Consider the following 13,699-nt stretch of genomic DNA (forward strand, 5'->3'; position numbering starts at 1 on the left):
AGCTATGTTAACACGTCTACACTCCAGATCATGTGACAGCGTGAGATCCTGTCTCTCTCACAAACACACACAAGAGAAAAAAAAAGTCCAAGTTTTACCTGTATCCACAAAAACACTTGTATAAGAATGTTCAAAGCAGTTTATTCATGAGAGTCCTAATGGAAACCACTCAAATGCTTCTCAAAAGAACAGATTATCAAATCATGGTTTATCCATGCAATGGATTACTACTCAGTAATCAGACACAACAAACTGTGGATACACACAACAACATGGATAAATCTCAAAAAACCCCACATTATGCTGAATGTAAGTAGTAAACACAGTGCATACTACATTACTACAGTTACTATACATGATATTCTAAAACTGGCAAAATTATGGAGGGTAGATTTTTTTTTTTTTGAGACATGGTCTCACTTTGTCACTCTTGGTAGAGTGCCAAGGCGTCAAGGCTCACACCAACCTCCAACTCTTGGGCTCAAGTGATTCTCTTGCCTCAGTCTTCCGAGTAGCTAGGACTATAAGTGCCCACCACAATGCCCAGCTATTTTTAGAGACAGGGTCTTGCTCTAGCTCAAATTTGTCTTGAACTTGTGAGCTCAGGCAATCTGCCTGCCTCAGCCTCCCAAATGCTGGGATTACAGGTGTGAGCCACCATGCCCAGCCAGAGGGTAGACATTTGAATAGCGGCTACTCAAGAGCAGTATTAAAGAACTTTATGTTCTATATATTTAGTGGTGTGGTTATATATAAGGTACATATGACTACTCACTGAACTACAATATACACTTAAGATCGGAGTATTTCACTCTACGTAAATTGGTGGTTCTCAACCTTCCTAATGCCATGACCCTTTAATATAGTTCTTCATGTTGTGGTGATCCCCAATCATAAAATTATTTTTGTTGCTACTTCATAGCTGTGATTTTGCTACTGTTATGAATCGTAATGTATGTATTTGATATGCAGGATGTTTTTAGAGGACCCTTGTGAAAGCGTCGTTCGACTCCCAAAGGAGTTGTGATCCAGAGGTTGAGAACTGCTGATGTAAATAATTATAAATGAATACAAAAGGGAGAAAGTATAAAGTCTCAGTTTCAGGTTACCTAGGGATATGGAGGGAGGGAGAGAGTTTTCACTGTGTTTCACTGAACATTCTTTTGTACTTTTCAAACTTATTTTACACATATACTAATACTTTTAAAATGTTTTATTCTTTAACTTCAAACCTACCATTTTCTAATATAGTGTAAAATGTTTATTATTCCTTCAAGATTATGTAATCTTTCTAGGGAGATCTTCTAAAAGTATTTAATTTCTGATGTTACATCAAAAAATCTAAATAATCTTCAGTAACTCTTACCTCCATGGCTGATAACTTTTTTATAGGGTTCAATTGCTTTCATATCAACCCTGTGGTCCTGTTCTCCAATCCTGAACATACGCCAGCGTCGTCCATCTTCTTTTTCCTCTGCTGCTGTGTATTCAGTAATTGAGCCTTTCCTAATTAACTCAGTAGTTTTGGGTTTTGGAAGATCATCTGTCAAAATAAAAGATGTTTAAATCACAAATTGTTATTTATACAATAAAAATCAAATTAGATGTTAACCACTTTACTATCTAGATTGTTCAGAGAATTTTTGCTACTATTATCTGCTGAATTTAAAATCTCTTCCATAATGGTGGAAAGGCTTGCTCTTAATACAAGGCCATTTTATGTCTTTGGAAATCATAGTTCTTTAACTTTTTTTTAATTGCCAAATTCAATAAGGCACCTAATCACAGTGGAATGTACACCCACAAGGTCAGCAAAGATAATACATACATACAGCCATCAAAATCTTACTACAATGGCCCTATAGTGCCTTTCCAGATTAAACTTGTGACAGTGCTGTCCTTGGTAGTCACTACTATAAGTTACTTCAAAAAGCTGTCTGGAGAAAACAGACCATTTTTTGTTGTTGTTGAGCACATAAATTCCCAAATAATGTAATACTAGATAGAAAGTGGTTAACTACAAAATGATCATTTTTTCACTTGATCACTTTCATAAAGCAGAAATATATTTATAATATTCTGAAGTGTACATGCAAAAGTCTATTTAAATTAACATTAGCCAAAGCATAAGCATCAATGATTAGGTGCAATTTATGTTTCAAGATCGAAGTTTAGATGATTTTCAACGAAGTAATGATTTTTCACAATTTTAGTATGATAGTCCTTACCAAAAGCTGGGGGAAGGGGAAACCTACTGCATGTTAGTTGTCTGTTTCCGAGACATAGCTGTTAACGGAAAATATCCTTCCAGGAAATGACTACAGCAGCATTAAAGAAAGAAGAGACAAAACACATAGGCAGAAAACTATTTCAGTAACTTTACAAAATAATGCTTATTACTGGACTGCTTATTGAACCAGCAAAACATGGAAGAAAAAAAAACCCAGAAGACAAAGCATATCACTATTTACTGTAGATAACCTAATGCTAAATTCTGCTTTGAAAAAAAAATCTTAAAAGATGGAAAATATACATGTAAAAATTTTTAACAACTACATAAAGATACTGCAGGCAGCAATTATTTAAAGAAAGCATGCAAAGTAAAACATATGCCAATTCCTTTGAATTTCAAGTAATTAATAAGGAATGTAAGTTTGGGGGCTAAGAGTATACATTAATTCAAGCTGGTTGTTTCACAAAGTGGAGCATTATCAGGAAAACCTATTTTAAAAAATCGCCTCTCAAAATTTCCCTTCATCACTCCCTTCCCACAAAATGTATTTTTAGCACATTCCCTGAATTATGTCTCTTCAAAGGTATTTTTCTAAGCTCATCGACTGAAAAAAAGCATGTCTTAATGGTCAAGCAGTATTTCTAGAACATGAGGAAAACCTAAGTTTACACACCGGATAGGGAGAAAAAAGAAAGCCACCGGTGTGATCTACTATAGTTTTGAAAATCCTGAAAACATTCAAGTGTTATCAGAATATCACCTCATAGAAACAAATACATGAACTTTAGAAAGAATTAACATGTTTCAAACAAAATCCCTTAGTTTATTGATTTTAGTCAGCTTTCTGAATAGGTTTTAAAAAGGTTTTCCAATTATCCTAACTTTCCTAATGAGAAGGGCATTATAAAAACATATTATATATATCAAGATAAATATTCATTGATACCAATCAGATAAACAGTAAAATGTTTACCTTCCCACTCAAACTCATTACTGTTCTCTGAGGGTGTGTCTAAGCCGTCTAAGTCAATCTCCCCACTTTCATCTAAATCATCTGACAAAACAGAGCCATCACTAGGATCCAGTGTCAGGCTGATATCTGGAGCCATTAGTTTCTTTCTCACTTTATTTCCATCAATCTCTAGTGAACCTGGAATGGGAGAACAAAGAAAAAGAAAAAAGTTTTAGCCACTTCATTCTTTAGTGGGCCCGGGTTGGATTCAAACCCGCCACCTTAGGTGTATGTGGCTGGCGCCTTAGCGACTTGAACCACAGGTGCCGAGCCACTTCATCCTTGAGAAAAAATAATATTAAACACAATTCTGAAGCACTAATTTATAAAATTTGGATTCCGATCACATGGCTTCTACATCACTGGCAAGAGATGAATGAGACAGCAATATCTTTTCAATTATATAGGCAGATCTTATAGTTACTTCTTACTAGTGAAAAATGATTTCCTGCTACCAATTCACTGTAAAAATCCCCCAAAGCCAAGAATATGTTTTTAGAAAGTTAATTTTCTCAAGCGTTCTAAAGATGGTTTTCTCAATGTTCAACTTATTCTTTGCCTCCCTATGATGGGATAAAAGCTCAGTGGGTTTTTTGGTACAAAGAAATATGTTCAAAAGTAACATAAAGCTCATCATTGCATTAAAAGTGAAATGTCAACTTCTTACCAGGCTGGCTGTCTGGTCCAGTTATAGCTAGTATATCTGCTTCAATACTATCATCTTCTGGTAAAGGTCTAGAAGACACAGACATGTATCTCAGACTGTCAGAGGCGACTTACATATGTATATAAATAACCCCCCCAAATAGACAAAAATCCCTTATGTAGTAGTTCTTACACAACTATAAAACATATTCTAAAATTTTAAGTAAAATACAAAACAAATATAATTGAAATATATGACTATAATGTGATGTATGATGCTGTATGATGCAATGTATGCTAAAGCTCAATTTTTACTCAATGAAAAAAATTAGGTAATGATGGCTACAACTCCTTTGAGTTCAGCATTCCTGTATTACTATCATCATCATGGGCTACTATGACTCAGTTCTCCCACCAGCACCAGCTGTCCGTCTTCCAACTGCTAAGGCACCTGGCTGTGCACTAAGATGACTTCTGACCACGATGGCATGGAATCATCATTTAAATATAAGGTCTGCCTTTCTCTTTTTTCATCAGCCCACCACCTGGTGTCAAAACAATTATAAATATAAATGCAAATATGCCAAGGAGGTTGGCCAGAAGATCTAGAAAATCCTCGTTTATGTATTTAATAAGATTTTTCTTAGGAAAAAACCCACCAAATCTAAAAATTCTTACAGACAACTAAAGGCTCCCTTCACTAAGAAAACTCAGACCTAAGTTTAAAAAATACTGTGTTAAAAGTACTGTTTATAAAAGCAAACATTTTGAAACTTAACTGATCTAAACAAAAATATAAGATTAAGTGACATCTCAGTTAAGAAATTGTAAAGGTTTGTTCTAAGTTAGTCTTTTTTAAAAAGTATTACTCACATTGGAAAGTCTTCATCTTGCCATTCTTCTTTAAGTTCCACACCTTCCATCCTCAGCTTAGACTCAATGTCAACTACAAACTCCTGGTAATCCAGAGAGCCAGTGTCCTGTGAAGAAGACAGAAACGTTTAAAACAACTTCAATTTCCACTTTACTTTTTTTTTTTTTTTTTGCCAGGGCTGGGTTTGAACCTGCTACCTCTGGCATATGGGGTCAGAGCACTGCTACTATGAACCACAGGCGCCACCCTCCACTTTACTTTTTAATGTACCGAAAAGGTGCAAAAACCTCACACCTTAGTTCACACCTCCACTCTATCTAAACTATAGAGCTTTAGTTTGGAGTCTAGCTATGAAATCAACTTATTGGGTTACAAATGTTTGTAAAGAATTAGAACAGAAAATATTCTTATATTCTAGTACCTATAACACATATATTCTGATAAAGTAAGTATTGTTTGTGGTAAAAATATAGTTCAGTGAAAATATTTGTTTTCAGTTGCATATACAGTGTCTTAGGTTGTGATTTAAAATATATTTCATACTATGGATTATGTTAAAAATGTGGTGGGGTAAGAAATAAAAGTAAATAAGCATATTCTCCACTATACATTCATAATAAATTTCTACCCTTTGGATAGAGGTTGATTCTAGAAAGTGAACGCTAGTAAACAACAATTACACTCTTATGACTCAGCAGAACCAAGTGGTTTGCTATCATTTGTATTTCCTATCCTACAGTTTTGATGCAGTAACTTGTCCAGTGAATGTTACCTTTTGCTTTGTTTCATATCTACAGCAGGCCTGCCCTTCATAGCTGGGCATATGTATTCAGACATTCAACTTGTTGAATGTCTTTGTTTATGCAGCTATTAGGGTATTTAAGAAGTCAGAAGACCAATTGGTTAACAGTAAAACAAAATACAGAAAACTATAGAGTAAGTCAATGGATGTCTAAAGTTATTCAAAAACAATACTAACATTTATTTCTTAAGAGGTAAGTTAAAAGTAGTTGGTACCAGAAGATGAAGAAAGATGTTGAGATGGGAAAAATGATTGATGCTTTTCACAGTAAGTCCTTCTACACTATTTTATTTTATTTTTGAGATAGGGTCTTACTCTGTTATCAAGGTTGGAGCACAGCAGCATGAACACAGCTCACTGTACCCTCAAACTCCTGGGCTCGCCTCCCAAAGTTCTGGGATTATAGTCATGAGCCACTAAGCCTGGTTGATTTTCTTTCTTTCTTTTTTTTTTTTCAAGAGACAGAGTCTCACTTTGTCACCCTCAGGAGAGTGCTGTGGCATCACAGCTCACAGAAACCTCCAGCTCTTGGGCTTAGGCGATTCTCTTGCCTCAGCCTCCCAAGTAGCTGGGACTACAGGCGCCCACAGGAATGCCCAGCTATTTTTTTTGTTGCAGTTTGGCTGGGGTCGGGTTCCAACCTGCCACCCTTGGTGTATGTGGCCGGCGCCCTACTCAGTGAGCCATAGGCAACCGCCCTGCCTGGCTGATTTATAAAACGATGTATAACTTTGAAAAAATATTTAAATCATGCCAGCCATTCACATTCATATCAACTAGTCTTCTTAAACAAAAATGTGGCCATATTTTATGGGTGCCTTATTGCTATGTCTCACAACTTTGGAAAAATGCACAAAGTTATATAGAAATAGCATTATATTTCAGAACAACAAAAATATTACCATAGAAATTTCCTAAAATGCTAGATTTCACCTGGTAAACTAAATTCATATCTCCACCAAGACTGGAAGGTTCTCCTCTCAGTTTGAATTTTTACTTATGCTTAAGACAAGGTTTCAAACATTCCCAAAAGGTTTAAATTTTTAAAGATCTATTTGTTAGCACAGAAAAAAATTGACAAATGCTGACTTTTCCTAACATATTTGATTGGAAATGTTAATTTATATATAGCTGTAATACATTTTTAATTCTCTGGGAAAACAATGAGCCAATTAATTTTGAGAGATTAAAAACACTTAAAAAATACAATAAACTGGCTCAGCGCCTGTAGCACAGTGGTTATGGCACCAGCTACATATACTAAGGGTGGTGGGTTTGAATCCAGCCAGGGCCAGCTAAAAACAATGACGACTGCAACAAAAAATAGCCAGGTGTTGTGGTGGGTGCCTGTAGTCCCAGTTACTTGAGAGGCAAAGACAAAAGAATCACTTAAGCCCAGGAGTTTGAGGTTGCTGTGAGCTGTGATATCACAGTACTCTATCCAGGACAACAGTTTGAGACGGCTTGTCTCAAAAAAAAAAAAAAAAAAATTACAATAAACTAGCTTGGTGCCCGTAACTCAATGGTTAGGGTGATGGCCACATACACTGGGGCTGGTGGGTTCAAACCTGGCCTGGGCCTGCTAAACAACAATGACAACAACAACAATAACAAAATAGCCAGGCATTGTGGCGGATACCTGTAGTCCTAGCTACTTGGGAAGCTAAGGCAAGAGAATCGCTTGAGCCCAAAAGTTTGAGGTTGCTGTGAGCTATGATGCTATGGTACTCTACCCAGGACGACAAAGCGAGACTCTGTCTCAATAAATAAATAAATAAAAACAAATAGAAGAAAATACAATAACTGATTTATTTCATAGTTTCTGATTCTAAATAAAGTAACCTATACTTTGAAGCAAGTAACCCATCTTCAATGAATACTATATAGTTTTCTGATACCAACTCTTCCTCTCTATAGAGAAAATAAAAAAGAGACATCTACCTTACCAAACAACTTCTGCTTAGAATATGGAACTAGTTAAAAACCAAAATAAAACAAAACAACAGAATTTTAGCCAAAAAGCCCAAATAGTTAATACTTACTACTTAACACTCATACTAAAATAGGACTAAAACTTTTTAATCACTAAAGGCTGGAAACCCAGTCTCTTCCAGATTTTTAATTAACTATCCTTCTCAATGTCAAGTTTTCTCAATACTTTGGTATTCACTTTAAACTGAATATATTTTCCTAAAATCAATAATCAGAAAAACTTTTCATTATTTCAATTCACTTTTTTACTGGGCGTTGGAAAAATCATCAGGATATCCTCTAGGTGTCTTTTTCAAATATCTCAGAAAAATACTTAGACAAATATTTACTATTTCAAAAATAAAAGTAGTGACTGGAAGTTGCAACCAATACATTCCTAACACAGTACATGGCAAACAGACCTGTGAAAATTAGTTAAATGAATAAATATACAATTACTATAAAGTACGACACTGGATAGCAAGCCTTAGCTCAATTTCTTAGGTTTATTTTCTTTATTAAACTATTTAAATAAGATTTCTATTATGCTTTACCTCATAAAAATGTAATGAAAATACTCTGTGAGATCTTACATACAAGTAGTATAAGTTTCTATTGATAAAATTATTCTTTATGTGCAAGAGAAAAGAAATATTTATCTTGGGACATTCTAGAAAATAAAACATGCACTTTAGTTGCTTAATCACTTGAATAAGTTATCACTTGAAAACAGGTCCTCTACATAAATCTTTCAACTTTCTTACTCTATTTACTCCATTTTTACTTTAATATCATATTGAATTATGTGAGTTAATACACCTTAGCATATGGGCAGGGTATTTAATTTGGAGATAATCAAGCTGGTTAAAAGAACATAGTAGAAATAATAATCATTTCTTTATAAATTTTAGGGGAAAAATACACCGGGTAGTTAAAGACAACTTAAACAATTGAGAGAATAATTTTCTTTGAAGCACTTTTTCATCAAGCTGCTGTAAGAACAGAAAACAAAGGAATTAATATAAGCACAGCTACTTTGAAGGCAATCAGAACATTGCTGACTCACAAGTTAACTATGGTTGCTTCCCATTTTTTGACTATAGATTTTTTTTTAAAAAATTAGAATGGGGAAACAACACTTTAAGGTGGTATTTGTTAAAATAACCTACTGTAACAAGAATAACCTGACTTCTCAACAGACTGGTAGTAGTGATGGCACATCCTTATGTATTCCAGTTTTCTAAGGAGGTAATAAAGATGAATTCAAAACAGTCCTTGGCCTCTGTAAGGTTAAAAATCAAGGAAGTAATGGACTTCCTCCTGACATAGCTTCAGAGGAAAGGTGTGGTGGTAAATCCAAGATGAAAAGGGGGATTCCTCTTGCAGCTTAGCAACATGAGCAAAAATTAAGTATTACGATCATATTTAAAACTGTCTCAACTATAACACAATTTTACACGGCAATTCTACTATAATGTAATTTAAACAGCGCTGCTAGAACAGATGCTAGTAATAGCCATTTAGGCTGAAATCAAATACAGTTAGCAAAAGGAAATGTCCCAACAAGCCTTTTACTTTCCCACTTAAACAAAAGAACTCAATTTAAATATTTATATTCACTTTTAAATGAATAGTATGTAGGTTTATGAAGATCATCAAAACATCCCTGGAAAAGTCCTATACGCTTGCTTGTCATTGGTCCCTTAAAGGTAAGCAGCATATAGGTTTTTAAGAATGAAAGATGTGCCTACCACATACATGGAAGCTGGTGGGTTCAAGCCCCGCAGGGCCAGCTAAACAACAATGATAATTGCAACCAAAAAATGGCTGGGCGTTGTGGTGGGCGCCTATAGTCCCTGCTACTTGGGAGGCTGAGGCAAGAGAATTGCTTACAGATCAAGAGTTTGAGGTTCCTGTGAGCTGTGACGCCACAGCACTCTACTGAGGGCAACATAATGAGACACTGTCTCAAAAAAAAAGAAAGATGCCCTATCCGAAATGTTAACACAAAAGTTAGATTAAAAGCTAGAATGCTGACTTCTTTCAAAATTGTGAAAATAAAGCCAAAGATATTTATGTCACCTACAGAAGTTACATTTATTAAATTATCAGTATTCAGAACACTCTGGAAGTACTCTGAGACCTTTAAAAAGATTCAAGTCTAGTAACTGATCTTTATCACTGTTGCAGAGTTATAAATTTTAGTTATAATATAACGTAATTTTGGAATATTACTATCATCATATTATGCTATTTTATTATTATTAATAGAATTTTGCTTTATTGCATATAAGCGTAACAAGGCACCTTTTGATCTATTCTCAGACGGCATCTTTCCTTATCACTCCTTCTATTAATAACATCATTATTCCAGATAGAATGAAGAGAACCACATTCCCAAATAGCGCTTTTCATGTTTACTAATCACTTTATATCCATCATCTCATATGTTCCAACTTGTGTCATTATCCCCATCTTCTATATGAGTCAAGGACATCACAATACACCACCTCCTAGTCCTCAGACCTTATCCAGAACTGTTTCTAATACAGCACACTGTCTTCAGTTCACTGGCAACTTTATACAGACTAAGTTTGTAATGCCAGATTTGGTTACACTTAGCTTCAAAGGTTCTGTAAAGGTCTAAAGATCATAACAACACCAACTTACAACAACCCAGTACAAGTTCTGTTTGCAGAAGTGGATGTTATACTTCCTGTCTATTATGCCCAACAATGTCAGACGATGAAGAGTAAGAATTGAGCTTACAAAAAACGTAAAATGAGAACTAAGGGGAAGAAAATGTACAGATGATCAAAAAAGTAGTCTGCAGGTTACCTTTTACAGGGTAACTTCAGTTATAATTCTGAGGTAACTTATCCATTTGTAAATTACAGAATTTTTTCTACAATTGCAGAGATTTCTATAACAAGTTAGAAACAATACATTTAATTAAAAATAAGCAATCAAGCATTAAGAGAAATAGGGATTCTATCAAAAAAGGTTGAGAATGAAAAAAAGCAACACTAAATAAAATGCAATCACACCTACTTCATTCAACTAACTGGGAGCCCCTATAGCTAGCTTGATGAACATGGCAAAAGGTGTGCCTTCAAAATGCTCCCAGGACAGACAAGGATAAATTCCAAAGAAACGTAATAAAGGCCTACATAAAGTCCTAATTTAACTTTAGTTGATTTAGTTGCTCTCCGGAGGCCTCAGGTGCACCCAGAAAATCAAAACCATTTTGCCAGGTAATTAAACATTAAAGACAGTGCCTGAATTCACACAGGAACTCGGCTCTTAATATACACTCTGTTTTTGGTTTAGCTTGTTTGGTAAGGCCTACTAAAGCTATGATTATTTACGCTGCTTTCGTGTCTACTGTCCCAGGATAGGAGGTACGCCCAAAGTCCAAGTTTCTTTGTTCTGCACCAGGACGGACGCAGGTTATAAATATGAACCATGGAGACCCAGTCACCACACCCAGGCCGGGGTAGAGGTGGAAACAGAGAAATGGGGCGCTTCCATCCCAAGTATTAGCACAAACGGAAAAGGGATGGATGGGGTCGGGGGCAAAGCTGGCAGATACAAACAGAAGCCAAGCCAAGGGCGGGGACCGAAGCTGGGCGGGATCCAGGAAGCGCCTCCGCAGCAGATCCTACGGCTCCCCCTACAACGGAAAACCCTCTCGGCTTCCACTCCCCGGACGGTCGGGGGCACGTGTCGGTCAAACGTGCGCCCCCCGGCCGGTCCTCAGTCCAGAGCCGCCGTGCCGGATCCTCTGAGGCCGCAGCACTCACCCCGGAGGAAGCCTTGGCCCCCTCGTCCTCTGTGTCCCTCCAGGCCGGCGACGTCGGGCTGACTGCCAGGTCGCAGAAGGCGGCGCCGAGTGGAGCCCGCTCCCCTCGGTCTGCCGTAAAGACTCCTGCCCGGTCCCCCAGCCGCAGCAGTAGCTCGGCGGCGGCAGCAGCAGCTAACCCGGACGCAGTGAGCTGTCCGCCGGAAGTGACAACGTCCTGACCTTCTTCAGGCAGCGGGTGGGGGCGGGAGCGCAGGCGCAGGCGCGGGGGCGTCTTCTTGAATCCACAGCGCCCTCCGCCCTCTCTGCTGTCTCGGCTAACGCCTGCGCATGCGTACGCAGGCCGTCCCCGTAGCGTGGAAGCCTTGTTGGCGCCTTTTTGAGGCTGGAGACGCATCTTCGCCGGTTCCTGTTACCTGGGAGTTGGCTCTGTTGTCTCAGAGAGTCATTTTTATTTTCTGTCTGCTTATCTTTATTGATCATTACAGTAGGTGTAGTGATGAATACATAGTATTGTATTAATATCAGTAATAATGTGTTATAAAATGGATGAAATAAAGGTAGGAAAAATATCCGAGGCAACGCTATTGGGAACTAGACCACAGAAGAATCCTTAGAGTTTGGTAAAATCCTCAAATGTTAACAGCTTTACTCTATAGAAGTGCTTCTCAAAACATCGGTGAGGAGTGTAAGTTTATTTATTTATTTTTTTATTTTCAATTAGTTGTGGACCATACTTTGGTAAAATAGAAAATGAAATGAAAAAAGACATCAAAATTCAAGTCAAAGCATTTCATCATTAATGTCAAAACAGGCATAAAATTACCTGTAAAATTGACATAAAGATTTCTAAAGGCCAAATCTCAATTTCTGTGCTCGTCTTGCTGGATAGAGTTTTCCCAGGGGTCCAGGTATGTGGACCCTACTTGTGTATATATATTAATTTTGTTTTTAATTTCTTTTTGAGACAGAGTCTCACTCTGTTGACCCTGGATAGAGTGCCATGGCAGCATAACTCACAGCAACCTCAAACTCCTGGGCTCAGTTGATCCTCTTGCTTCAGCCTGCTGAGTGGCTGGGAATACAGGCACCTACCACAACATATGGCTAGTTTTTATATTTTTAGTAGAGATGGAGCTCCTTCTTGCTGGGGCTGGTCTTGAACTCCTGAGCTCAAGCAATCCACCCGCAGTGGCCTCCTATGTTTTAATTTTTTTGAGAGACAGTGTCTTTCTCTGTTGCCAAGCTGTTCTGGAACTCTTGGCCTCAAGTGATCCTCCTGCTGTGGCCTCTTAAATCGCTGCAGTTACAGGCCTGAACCACAGGTCTAGCAATTGTGCTCTGCAGCATTAAGGAAATGAGATTAGTTTGGAGAACATAATAATCCCACTCAGAAATTTCATCTACTAAATCCATACAATCAACTATTTGGGTAATTCCATTAGGGAATGATTGGGCCTGAAGGATACAGAAAAGCTCAAAAATTTAATCATTGAACAAAAAAATACATCATTCTGGAGCAGCTGTCTGCACTCACGTTGCTTTGACAAAATTTACTCACTGTTGATAGATAGCTAAACTCATCCATAAACTGGAGAAAAAAGAAAACCTACTTCACAGGGTTTTTGTGGATAAAGTCATATATTCTGGAAGTGTTAAAAAATGTATACATACTTAAGAAATCTTTGTGGAGAGCAGGCTGTGAGGTGGCAGGGCCCCCACAGCTTGGGGAGCATTTAGAGAATGACTCCCTAACTACTTCTCCTCCTTTACCAAAACAACAATATTCTTTTCTTCATGCTCCCTCTGCTGAAAGTTACCTAGCTCTTTGTTTGTCTAGTTAGTCTTTAGGAACTATGCAGAAATCCTTGTGATCTTTCCTTTTTACATTTTAACATACGTTGACAAAATTAAGTAGAAAACATTAACAGGATGATTTGCTTTTGGTAAAGTTATTTATGTTTTCCAATCATATTGTAAGATCAAAAATATATTTTGTCTATGCTACGTCCCCATAAACAACTCTGTTAAGAAACTATAAAATAAAGATGATTTTGTGTTTTGGTGCTGCTTGCAGTCATCAGCTGCATCAGACCTCCTGACGCCATCTTTTGTCTTTTGTGTCTTCTCTTCTGTTTTATTACCTCAATCCCCACTGCTTCCACACTGGTTCATTCCCCCTTCTCCTCGCAGGCGCTTGGTAGGTGGCCCCCAAACAGGGACCAGAGTACAGGGCAGTAGGTGCATGCAGGTGAGGAAATCCCCCATGAGAACAAAGAAGTGAAACCGCAGTTTGTAAACAATTTTTTTTCGAGGGTAATCATTGTCAGGAGTAATAAATTATGGGACAGACTCAAAGG

The 13,699-nt window shown here is 37.3% G+C and overlaps 1 protein-coding gene across 1 annotated transcript in view; it reads right to left on the reverse strand.

Annotated features, from left to right (window-relative positions):
• The window catches only part of BNIP2 (BCL2 interacting protein 2), a 22,526-nt gene extending 10,893 nt beyond the window's left edge, over nt 1-11,633 (reverse strand). The window contains exons 1-5 of the mRNA XM_012801941.1: nt 11,341-11,633; nt 4,764-4,870; nt 3,913-3,980; nt 3,207-3,383; nt 1,367-1,543 (exon numbers count right to left, since the gene is read on the reverse strand). Coding sequence (XP_012657395.1) covers nt 1,367-1,543; nt 3,207-3,383; nt 3,913-3,980; nt 4,764-4,813 — 472 coding nt within the window. The 5' untranslated portion in view covers nt 4,814-4,870; nt 11,341-11,633. The remainder of the gene's footprint in view (nt 1-1,366; nt 1,544-3,206; nt 3,384-3,912; nt 3,981-4,763; nt 4,871-11,340) is intronic.
• Nucleotides 11,634-13,699: the final 2,066 nt, after the last annotated feature.

The sequence above is a fragment of the Otolemur garnettii genome, unplaced genomic scaffold, assembly GCF_000181295.1.
Source record: "Otolemur garnettii isolate 467f Iridium unplaced genomic scaffold, OtoGar3 scaffold00011, whole genome shotgun sequence".
NCBI classification, from domain to species: Eukaryota; Metazoa; Chordata; class Mammalia; order Primates; family Galagidae; genus Otolemur; species Otolemur garnettii.